Source organism: Neophocaena asiaeorientalis, unplaced genomic scaffold (genome assembly GCF_003031525.2).
Source record: "Neophocaena asiaeorientalis asiaeorientalis breed wild unplaced genomic scaffold, Neophocaena_asiaeorientalis_V1.1 scaffold242, whole genome shotgun sequence".
Lineage (NCBI taxonomy): Eukaryota > Metazoa > Chordata > Mammalia > Artiodactyla > Phocoenidae > Neophocaena > Neophocaena asiaeorientalis.
Window position 1 is genome coordinate 7391450 of NW_020172451.1, and position 12247 is coordinate 7403696.

Consider the following 12247-nt stretch of genomic DNA (forward strand, 5'->3'; position numbering starts at 1 on the left):
AAGGGGAGGGGGCTGGCCAGGCAGAAGGTGGGACAAAGAGAAGAGACATCAGGTCATCATCTCACCCGCTGGGGTCGGAAAGTGGACACCACCCGGAGACTAAATGTCCATCCCTTAGGGAAAAAAACTGAAAAAAAACACAAACCATACACTTCTGGCCAAAGAAAATGAAGAGCTTTTAAGCTGGTGGCTCTTCTACCAATAACAAAAATGAGAAGTGCCCTCTTGGTGGGTGGCCAGACCAGAGGGAGTGTGCCTGGGCGGGCGAGCTGCCCAGGGCAGGACACTGACATGCCGGATGCAACTGCCCTGTTGTGGTTACAATAGAGTGAAAAGTGTGAACATGGTTTTCATAGAACCACAAAGTAAAATTCAGGGGCCTGCAGGGAGGGCGCTGACATCCCTTGGCCTCAGGGACCCTTGTCAAGTCCCCTGGAGAGACAGGTGTGCAGGTCCCTGGAGGGCCGTGGCGTTCCCTGGGGTGTGGTCCACGGCCAGTGGATGGCTTCCCCTGCTCTTAACATCTGTTATGAAAAGTCTTTAGGGGTCAAGGCCCAGGACTCCAAGCCACCACTTTAAATAAAGCCAGTGATGAATGTGACAAAGTGTGCCCATTACCTCTGACCCCTCCTTACCACAGGCTGCCTGCCCTGAGCAAATAAATACACCCATCTCTGGGTGCCCCAGCTGACCACAGCGAGCAGATGCTTCCACGGATCTCCGTAATTAATCTCTTGGGCAGAGCCAAAGGACGAGTCCAGCTGGACACAAGAGAAAGGAGCAGCTGGGAGGTGGGCCCCTCTGCACCACACCACAGCCAGGCTTGCATGGGTGGCTGTCTCCTGGGACCCAGATCGAGGGGGCTCTAGCCTATGTAAATGTCCCAAGAGCCTGCTGTTCCAAAAGAGTTGTGCTGTGACCAGGTGACCAGGTGTCCTGCCTGGTGACGCCCTCCAGGCCGCTCGCACGGGGTGGATCCTGAAGCCAGAACTGGGAAGCCCTCTTCTGCTTTTCAGGGACAGTGGACTCGGGCCTGGCCCACACGGGAAAGCAGAGCAAGAAAGAGTGGGAGCTTCTCGAGAAACATGCCCCAGCTCCCCACCTACAGCGTGAGGGGCTGTGGAGACCGGTTTTCTGAACACCATGCAGAAGGTGCATCCCAGCTCCAGGAAGTTAAGCTTCCTAGACGAGGAGACTTTTTCTTTTAAATCCAAGATCTGAGCTTGGTCACTGGATGAAAAGAAACAGCAGGCCCAGAGGCCCAGTCTGGTGGGACAAATTTGACTCAGGCGGCCTCCACAAGTGACCTGCAGAAGAGGAGATATGCACGGCGACCAAGGCTCAGAGACCACCACCCTGGGAGTCTCTCCCCAACCAACGGCGGATGGAACGCAGAGGGAACCCCTCACCAGGGCCTCCTCCTTCCAGGCCTCGGAGCCACAGAGAAAAGGGGTGAGGGAGCCAGGAATGGTTGGGTGCACTTCTGTTGCAGGCCCAGACGCAAAGCCTGTCCCAGGCTGTGCAGACACCCAGCCGCTGCGGCCTGGCACCCACGTGGACACTACAGAGGAGCTGGCATGTCTTTTTACCTTTGAGGAAGATGGGAACGGATGTTTTTCTCTAAGACTTTCTGGGGAGGACAACAGACCCTCCCTGCCTGGAAATGCGCCCTGCTACCTGAGAAGATGTAAGGGCGACAGCCATCATGACTCATTCTGCAGAGACAGGCCAGGACGGCCCAGGCTGGAGAAGCAGGGAGAGTCAGGGAAGCCTGGGTACCCTGGAAAAGAAGAGCCCATGCTCCAGAGGTCCCCTTCCGGTGAGACAGCCAAGAACAGAGACTAAGGCTGAGTCACCACCTCATAGATTCTCTCGCATCCCGCCAGGGAGGAGGCTGGCCCCCAGGGAAGTCGCCGTGCTGGCCATGTGATAATGAAGCTTGAACGTGAAGGCTCCTGGGGCAAGTGCACTGCCATGCGCCCACGACGAGTCATAAGTCTCCACGCATGGGTGGGTTTCAGGGGTCCCAGGCAGAGGTCTGAGGTGAGGCAGCGTGCCCGGGTGGGGGCACGGGTTACAAGGGCCCGTACTTGGTCTCGTACTTGGACACGATGGTCTTGCACTTGCCCACCTCCTTGCGCAGCTCCGCCACCTCCGTCCGCAGGGCTGTGTTCTCCTTCTCCAGGAAGGCCGCCCGGATGGTGATCTGGTTCTCCTTCAGGCGCCGGGCGTCCCGAGACCGCTTGGCCGCCACGTTGTTCTTCTTGCGTCTCGTCCAGTACTTTTCGTCCTGTCAGGAAGGGTCCTCTGTGGGTCTCTCCTCTTTCCCATGAGGGAACCCAACCTTCCCCTCCTGCCAGCACTGCATACACCCGATTCCTCATATAACCCACGTGGTCCAGCCAGAATGAGAGCTGGGACCCCGGGGAAGGAGCTGCATGTGCCCCGGGACACCGAGGGGCCCCGCCCTTTCCCAGGGAGGCGGGATGAGAATGCAAGCCTTTGGTGGGATCTGTGGTGGAAGGAAGGGCGCTCCACCTACTGGTGGCCTGCTCTGTGCTGCTCCAACATAAAGCACTGCCTATACTCTTGCCTCACTTAGGCACTCTGGCTGTGGCTAAGGGTGGGCACTCTGAGTCCAGTCCCCTGAGTTCACATCTTGGTTCTGCCACTTTCTAGCAGTGGAACCGTGCGAGTTCCTTAACCTCTCAATATCTCGTGCCCCTCATCTTTACAACAGGGGACAATTACAGTAATGACCTCTTAGAGTTGCTTGAGGATAAGATGAGTTAATATGTACAAGGTGCTTGGCCTACCAGTGCCTGGCCTACAGTAAGGTTTACTGTATTTATTGTTGTTTTTATTAAAGCCTCAGAAACATCTCAAGAGGCAGGTATGGTTATTCCCACTTTACAGATGAGGAACCTGAGGTCTGCCTGACTCCAAAGCTTACAAGAAAAGTCCTTCTTACGAGTTTTTCATCAGAGGGAAGGGAAAAACTGCAGAATCCTCCTCTCTCCCCCCTCCCAGTTCCTACAAAACCACCAGCTTGAAGGCTGCTTGCTAATCCATGGGATGGCAATACACAACCATCCTCTGTCCTTCAAAGTGAGGGCTTGTTCAACCCCAGTTTCTGTGGCCTAGTGAGCTCTTGCCCGAAGGCTGGGTTGAAGCCAGGGAAGTGAGAGCATCAGCACAGCTGGCTGCCAGAAAGGAAAGAGAGAAGCTGCAGGGAGTCACGCTGGGGCCAAATGCCACCCAACTCCCTTTCTTTCTCTGAGCTGCTGCAGGATGTGGCTCTAAGCTCTGAACTCAGCCTTCCTAAATGTGTCCACAGGAGGGAGGGTGCTCTAGATGAAATCGAATGTGAAGAAGCACAGCCCCTTGGCTTCTGAACCAACACTGTACCTTCACTACAGTGGATACACCAGGTTACCTTCTGCTCATCGGGGACAAAGACCTTCTTGGCCTTTTTGATCATGGGCTGGGGCTTCAGGTCCTCCTCTGCAAACTTGTGCTTCCGAGGGTTGAACAGCTCCCCACCCGGCACACTGGAGAGGACCAGGTCGGCAGGGTCGGGATTGAAGTTCACATCCACCTCCACGCAGTTGGGGTCGATGGGACTGGGTGTCTCCCTCTCCTTTTCCAGGGAGGATTCTGAAAGACACAGAGGCAGGTGGTCCTGAAACAGTCTAGACTCACTGGACAGCCAAGACTCACGTCACACACCCAGACACCTGCTTGAATCTCAAGGCTGCACAAGCCATTGCCGCTTGGAGGGAAGAAAAACTACCGCAGCACCAGCCCCGAAGCCAGATTGGCATATGTGATTCAATTCAACAACACAAACATGGAAAGAATTCTTCCCTTTAGGAACAAAATGCTCAAAAGAAAACAGAGGCCCTCGAAAAAGACAAAATTTTCCGATTGTTTTTTCCCCCCAGAAATGTTAAGCAAAACATTAAATCATCATACCCCCTTAACTTCCTGTGGTTTCAAGTTCTCAAGTAATGAGAAACAGCTGAATCTCACCAGGAACTGTGATGGGTTAGGGACACAGACTGAATAACGAAATGGCTTCCATTTCTGAATCCCCTGAGACAAATCAGTGGCTGTGCTCATTTAGTCTTATAACAACTCTGAAAGGGAGATGGGTGTTAACCTTATTTTACAGATGAGGAAACTAAGGCTCAAAGCAATGACATGGTTTTCCCAGGATCACATGGATGGTAAATGACTGAACTAAAACTTAAGTCTGGGTCTGGCTGACTCTGAATCCTTGTTCTTCACCGCCCTACCCGGCTGTGGCTTTATAGTGGACATTGGATTTAAGGAACTTTCAGAAGTCAAAGGTTATGTGTTAGGGAGAATCCCCTGGCGGTCCAGTGGTTGGGACTCCACGCTTCCGCTGCATGGGGCGCGGGTTCGATCCCTGGATGGCGAACTAAGATCCCATAAGCTGTGTGGAGCGGCCAAAGCAAACAAACAAACACACAAAAAAACCTGTTCAAAGGTTATGTGTTATTAGAGATAATTTATTTAAAAAATCTACGCCTTTGGCCTACTTGTTCAATGCTACTGATAGGAGTACACAAAATAATTATTCAGTCCACAGATACTTATTGAACACCTACTATATGCCAGGAACTGTCATGCCAAAGACAAAGCAGTGAACAAAACAAGTAAAAGTCCTTGCCTTCATGGAATGTTATTCTAGTGGGGAAGGCCAACATTACACAAGATAAATTACAAGTATCTATATAAAACTGTCAGATGCCATGTGGATATTTGAGAGAAGAACATTTCAGAGAGTGAACACCAGGTGCATGGTCTGTGCACAGGCAAGCACTGGGATAGTCAAGGAAGAGCAAAGGAGACCATTGTGGCTGCAGTGGGTGGATGAGAGGCAGGAGTAACCGGAAAGGCCCAGAACAGAAAACATGGGGCCTTTAATCCCTATAAAGCAGTGGTTCTCAATAGGGGACGATTTTGTTCTGCAGGGGATATGTGACCATGTTAGGAAGGGGGGGTATGTTCTACTGGCATCTAGTGGGTAGAAGCCAAGGATGCTGCTAAACATCCCACAGTGCACAGGACAGTCCCTCCCCAACCCCAACAAAAAAATTATCTGGTCCAAGTGTCAATAGGGCCACTGATTTTGACTTTCACCCTGAGTTGAAAGAAGTCATTGGAGGGTTCTGAGCAGAGGTGTGACATGATCAGACTTAGGTTTTAACTGGATCATGCATATAAACTAACTGTATCCTATCAAAGGGGTTAATTACAAACAAGGATGAGTGTCAGAGGAGTGAATGACCAGGGACCAATGTGGTAACTATAGGAATAAACAACAGCCAAGGCACCCAAGGCTGGCAACTAGACCTCCCCTGTCCTGCTGGTGGAAGTATACATGGCTACAGCCATTTTGTACACTATTTGGCAACATCTACAAATGCTGATTGAGTAAGTGTCTGATGACCCAGCTGCTCTATTCCTTGGTAAATGCCCGACAGAAATGCATACAGGTATTTACCAAAGACTCACACGCAAATGTTCAAGGCAGTGCTATGCACAATCCCAAACTAGAAACATCTCATGTGCCCATAGCTGAAGAGTGGATAAACTGGTGTAGTCATATAATACAACAATGGAATACCATTCACCAATGAAAATGAACAAAGTTCTGCTACAGGCAGGCAACAACATGGATGATTTTCACAAACGGAGCTGAGGAAAGAAGCTAGGCACAAAAGAATACGTACTACTTATGTCTTTTCTATAGAAGGAACTGAAAAATGAACTCTTTCATTTCTACCATGTGTACAACTCTTACTTCATCTGTATCGTGGCTTTTCTCTCTGTCACAGGAATTTTCCATAAGTATGTTCTGTAAATCTATTTTGTTAGTTACTGATGTCCACATGATTTATATGTTACTGTAAGGCTAGTTACAGGATGCTATAAATGTGAGAGTATAAATGTAATTGACTTATGATTGTTGAAAAAAAGAAGGGAACATAATATACAGTTTCATTTACAGAACATTCGACTATAAGCAAAATGAATCTTTGGTGATGGAAATAAGGATAGAGACTACCTCTGGGGAGTAAGGACCGAGAGGGGTCCCAAGGCACTTTGGGGATCCCAACAGTGTTCTCTATCCTGATCTGGGTGGTAGTTACACAGGTGGGTTCACTCTGTGAAGATTAACTGAGTGGTATACTTATGATACTGGCATTTCTGGATGCCGTACTTCATTAAGAAGGTTTACTTAAAAACAAAATCAAAGGCAAATGTCACCTAGGTGGTCTAAGGTGTAAGAAGAGGGCTCATTTCCAGCTCTGTCCCCTACCCACACATGGAACCGGCCTTGCAGGACAACCTGACCAGCACAAAAATGAGCTGCCTTCAGGGACCTCCCTGGTGGCGCAGTGGTTAAGAATCCACCTGCCAATGCAGGCGACACGGGTTTGATCCCTGGTCTGGGAAGATCGCACATACCGCGAAGCAACTAAGCCTTTATGCCACAACTACTGAGCCTGTGCTCGGGAGCCCACAAGCCACAACTACTGCACCTACGTGCTTCAACTACTGAAGCCTGAGCACCTAGAGCCCGTGCTCCGCAACAAGAGAACAAGAGAAGCCCCTGCTCGCTGCAACTAGAGAAAGCCCACGTACAAAGACCCAATGCAGCCAAAAATTAAAAAAATAAAATTAAATAAATAATTTTTTTAAAAAAAGCGCTGCCTTCAAACAAAAATTTGGCTGGAATCAGCTGAAGCCTCTCAAGCTGAACAGTTTACAGGAAAGAAATGAGGGGCAGAGGAACATGTTAAAAGGCAGTACAGAGATATAGTCAGAAAAATCTAGCATGTGCAATACTTTACAGGACAAACAATTCAGCTTCTTCAACAAATAAATTGCAAAGAAATAAAAAGGAGAGGGGACCCCATAGATTACAAGAGATTTAAGAAACACAACTAACTGAAACATGTGGGTCTTGTTTGGCTCCTGATTCAAAGGAACTGTAAAGCAATAACACTTATGAGACAACTTTTTGGAAATTTGAGTGCTGATGGATGTATTGTCAATTTCAGATGTTAAATTGGTATTTTTGTTCTGTTTTTTAAAAGAGCCCTTATAGTTTAGATATATATTGAAATATCTATCGATGAAATGATACAATACCTAGGATTTGAATGAAAATAATCAGGTTAAGGGAATGGAAGAAGTTATAGAAAACAAGATAGATTACAAGTTAATTATTATAGAAGCTGAGTGACGGTTACTGGAGGTTCATTATAGCAGCCCTTTACTTTTGTATTTGAACGTTTTTCCAAAAGAAAAAGAAAAAAAAATTGAGCGTGACAATTCCTTGGGTACAGGTTCCCTGGGTTCCACACCAGTTCCTGGGGTCATTCCTGGGAGACATCTGCCTATACGCCTCGAACTGAGCCTGCAGAAAGCTTTGCAGAGCCCCTGAAACAGGGGCCATGCCTCCTCTGGTGGGTTCGTGACCCAGGGGCATGAAAACCAACCAACTGATCTCCAGAGGTAAAACAGAAAAAGGACACAAGGATGTGGGAGGAATCCCAAAGACGATATCTGTCCTGGCAGCAGAAATGCCTTCTTCATGCCAGTGCCTGAGCAGAACCTGGCTAAACAGCCAAACATCCTGGGTTCAATGCTGCCTCCACTTCCTACCAGCTGTGTTACCTTGAGCAAGTTACCTAACTTCTCAGTCTCCTCACCTATAAAATGAGGATAACAGTATCAGTCTCACAAGGGGGTTTTCGTGAGGATTATGTTAATGCCTGGCACAGAGTAAGTGCTAAACATTATAAATGTTAGCTGTCGCTGTTGTTATTATTAGTGTCGCCTGAGCTTCCTAGTCATCTGTGGCGAGGTGCGCGTGGGGGTAAAGAGCAGCACCGAGGATGCAGAAGGGATTTCTATCCTGTGAAGCCTCTGGCTGGGAGGGCTCGCTCCACCGGGCTAACCAGCTGCGGCAAACAACCAACAGAAAGGCTCCGGCTGCTGCCGAGGGGACTGCTGTTTTCATGTCCAGCCTTGGGGGGCTGTCCTGAAGGGTGAGGAGCACAGGGTTTCTGCTCCCTGTAGGCCCACTGGGACCTCCCCTGAGAGGAGGGGCTCACTAGGTGCGTGGATACAAGCAGCCCTCAGCGGGAAGCAGATTTCCTTGGATGCGGCAGGTGGCCCTGCCCGAAGGCCCATCACCAACCTGTGCTAGACACGGTTTCCGAGGGCTGAAAGACAGCGGTGGAGGAGGATGGTGGGGACGCCGTGGAGGAGCTGGCCGACTCCTTCCCTTCTAGCTCAGCCACAGGCAGCAGCAGGTTCTGGGCCAGGTGGGTGGGGCTGGCAGGGATGCCATTCTCCAGCAGGAACTCATCCAGGTCCATGTACTCCAGGTGGAAAGACTCGCCATCATATGGGATGGTCTTGTCCCAGATGGGTGGCATGAGGGAGGCAGAGACGGCCATGGTGCTGGCTGCTGCAGCCTCGTCTTCCTCCAGCTTTTCCTTCCCCTTTTCCTTATCTGCAGACACAAAATCTGTGATGAGACATCACTCAAGAGGGTAACTCAATCCCAGGAGGCGAGCAGTGAGCCTCACAGGGTGGACCCACCTCTCTCGGAGTCCTGATCCATCCATGAATGTCAAGAGCCCATTCTATTCTCCAGTTATAACCTGGTGCTTGAACCAGGAGCAACGGTCTCCTTTAGAGGTGGCAGCAGACCCTCATCCATGCCTGGGTTTCCTAGGATGCTCTCCATAAGCTCTGAGGCCTGATGTATCCCCAGGGTTAATTCAGAATGGGCTGTGGGATTACCATCTGCTGGAGAGAGGCTACAGGGAGGAAATGGAGTTTCTGACCCTTCCTGATATCTTAGGAAAGGGCTGATTCCTCAGGCCAAGAACTTTTGTGTTCTCCTGTCCTGTCCCCTCCAGCTGCGCTTCTCCACAGCAACCCAGCCCGGGGCTTGAATCCCAGCTCTGCCACCCACTGCAGTGATGTGTGACTTTAGCCATGTTACTCAACCTCTCCCAGCCTCAGTGTCCTCCACTGTATATAAGGAAAAAGCTGCCTCTTTGGTGAAGATCAGAGGTAACATCTGAAAGTGTCTTGTAGAGCTCCTGGCACATAGCAGGCATTCATTATTACCGTGAGCTTGTTCAGGGCAGGGATTGTGTCTGATTCATTTCTAGATCTCGGGGACCAATACAGGAGCAGGCAGACAGTGAGCCATAGGAAGATGTGTATAATGAATGAAGAAGGCTGGGTTTGTAAACAGACTCCCTTCAGGTTTCTCAAAAAGAGAGGGCCTGGAGCTGTCTTTTCAGGACCTTTTTCAGAGCAACCATTTCAAGAGACTTCTATCCCTGAATAAGCAGAGAAGACTTAAGGCAGGTTTTCTGGGAGGGAAGAGAGGGGTGGAGCTGTAGAAGAAAGAGTGCTCCCATTCAAAGCAAAACTGATCAATCAGTGGGGACGCGATCCCACCTAATTGTTTCAGCCCAAAAGTTATACACGTGGATTGGATATCCAAGAAAGGGTAAATTAAGAAAAAAGACAAAAGAAAAATGTGACAAGGTTGGAAGGAAATCAAAGTGACAGGGAGGCTAATCAGAGAAGTGGGAGATAAAATCATGACAAGTTCATAATAGGTTTTCAAATTGAGGGAGACAACTTTGAATTCTGGATTCTGAAATGAAAAAGAGAAATCAAATATGATTATGTTGGAAATGAACCAGTCATGCACGGACTCCTAGACCACAGACAGCCAAAAAGCAGCCTGTTGGTCCAATAAAAATGGACACACCCAGTGAGTTAAGAAGGTGGAGGTTTTGACAAACAGAATTTGGTCACGGCTTCTAATACAAATTAACTCGAATTCTTGCAACTGCCTTCTGTACCAGGCTTTCGTTTAAAACCAAATGGGAAGTAAGAGAGCCAAGCTTTGGTGGGCTGGGTGGGCCAGATGGCCTCCCTGGTCTCCTTCCTTGGGATATTGACTCTACATTCTGTTCAGAAATGACTGAGATCCATGTTGGGCGGGGTCATGGGGATCAAAGGAGGCAGGAGAAGGGAGGAGACAGAAAAACAGCCCTACTAAAAGGACGAGTAACACTGAGTTCCAGGTTTTGTCTGGCCTAAGCAATTAAGCATATTTTTAATCAGTGTTTTTATAAGATGGAGTTTTAATTGTAAGAGATGATAAAGGACTAGGCCCCTCACTCAGGTCAGAGGGACTGACATCATCAGTGGTTGCCAGTGATACAGTAAAGAGCATGTAAGGGCTAGTTCCGTGACCTTGAGGAAACATCCTCACCTCTCTGAGTGTCAGCTTTCTCCATCTGAGAAGTGGGGTAATCCCCTACTGGATGGCTGTGGAAGACTAAATAGAGATTATGCTGAAGTGCTCTGTGAGCATTCTGCAAAGGTAAGGTAGAACTATTGTGATGGATGGTTATTATTTGGTAATCTGACAGAACCTGACAGATGTGGACACCTGTCCTGAGGCAGCTTAACCCAGCCCCAGATTTGGAACAAAGCATTGCCTTAAAAACAAACAAAAGGGTCTGTGCATATGAGGTCCTGAAGCAGGAGAAGAGAGCCTGGCCTCACCTGATGTTGTGGAAGCTATTGGTAACCCAACCCATAGGGATGGGAGCCTGAGAACACACCCAGGAAAGGAAGATAAATGGCATTTTAAAAAATAAAATTAATCCCCCCAGACAGGTAATTCACAAAAGGCCCATTCTTTCCCAAATCCCTGAACTACACCAGTGGTTCTACGAAATTAAAATCTCTCAGATTGAAATCCTCCCTCAGTGCACCTAAAACTCCACTGTAGGTGGCACTCCTGCTGCTCCCTGAACCTCATGTGCCCAGGCCAAAAAACAAGGCCAAACCTGCTTTCCACATAAGCCCCAGGGACCCTTGTGGCCTAGGAAACAAGACAATGCTCAGCCCTGCCACTGTGGCCCCAAAGACTAGGGTCAGCCCCAAACAACCAGGTGAAGGGCCTCAGTGGCCTCGTCCTAACCCTCATCCCTATACCTGTCTCATCCCAACCTCCCCCTCAGAAGTCGCCTCCCATTCCTTCTCCTGACACCCCTCCCCCACCTCAGCAGCAGCCCTGAAACTCATTTCAAATCTCCAGTGAGTACCTAGTACCTGGGGATACTCACACGCAGGGATGAAGACAGGTCCTCCTCTCAGGAGGGGGGACGGCCATATACGAAGACAATTCACTATCAGGGCATCTCAAACTTTAGTGGACTTTGGAATCACGGAGGTGGGGTGGGGCTCTCCTTAAAATGCAGATTCCTGTCCCAGGAGCCGCAGAGTCGGTGGGTAAAGGGTGGGGCCCAGAAATCGGCATTTTAAACAAGCACCCCCAAGTGATTCTGATGCAGGCGTCCCCAGAGAAGGCGCCCTGGAGCCTCGTTTAAGGGGCTGCTGCGACCCCCATCAGCCTCCTCAGTAAACCTTACACGTCGCGCGCGCTCCCGGCCGCCCCAATGAACCTCCTCACTGCGACCCCCACTCTACCATCTCCCTCCTGACCCTTCCCCGCCAACCCCCATCTGACCCAACCTCTCTCAACTCGTCCCCGACCTTCTCTTCCCACCCCCTTTGCCTCGCCCTCCGGGCCCCTCACCATCCCTGAGCCCATCCCCCTCCGCTGGACCACTTCACCCCGACCTCCGACCTCCGAGGCCCCGCCCTCACAAGGCCCCGCCCCTGCAGAAACCCCGCCCCCAGGCGCGCGCGGACCCCCTCCCCTCACCTAGGCGCGCCTCGCGCGGGGGGTTCTCCATCAGCTTCTTCAGGACCAGAGGGAAGGAGCCCGGCAGGCCCCTTTCCCCGGCTGCGCGCCCCGGCCCCGGGCCCGGCCCCGCCTGCGGCTCTACAGGCGGCTTCTTTCCGCCGCCCGCGTCGGACATCGTGCCCCGCGCTCTGCTCGCGCGCCTCGCCTCCCCCGCCCGCCCCCCGAGATGGGACGGAGCCGTGCGACCCGCCGCAGCTGCCGACACGGGCAGCTATTGCGCAGGCGCCCAGCGGCACCCCCGCCTCCCTCCATCCCTACCCCGCCTGCGGACAGGCTCTGTCATATTAATTATTCATAAGGCCAGGCCAACTTCCCCGGATGGCAGCCTTAGATTGGCCCGCCCCGCGGGAGGGGCAGGCTCAGCCTTCCGGGCCGTAATTGGTTAGG

The 12247-nt window shown here is 50.7% G+C and overlaps 1 protein-coding gene across 2 annotated transcripts in view; it reads right to left on the reverse strand.

Annotated features, from left to right (window-relative positions):
* Positions 1–6: 6 nt before the first annotated feature.
* Positions 7–12247, reverse strand: part of TEF (TEF transcription factor, PAR bZIP family member) — a 22036-nt gene continuing 9795 nt past the window's right edge. Inside the window, exons 1-4 of one of the 2 annotated variants that reach the window (XM_024737506.1) lie at positions 11819–12075; positions 8243–8560; positions 3437–3657; positions 7–2290 (exon numbers count right to left, since the gene is read on the reverse strand). In XM_024737506.1, coding sequence (XP_024593274.1) covers positions 2075–2290; positions 3437–3657; positions 8243–8560; positions 11819–11975 — 912 coding nt within the window. In that variant the 5' untranslated portion in view covers positions 11976–12075 and the 3' untranslated portion in view covers positions 7–2074. Of the gene's footprint in view, positions 2291–3436; positions 3658–8242; positions 8561–11818; positions 12076–12247 lie in introns of those variants that run through there. The other variant, XM_024737508.1, reaches the window with a different exon arrangement.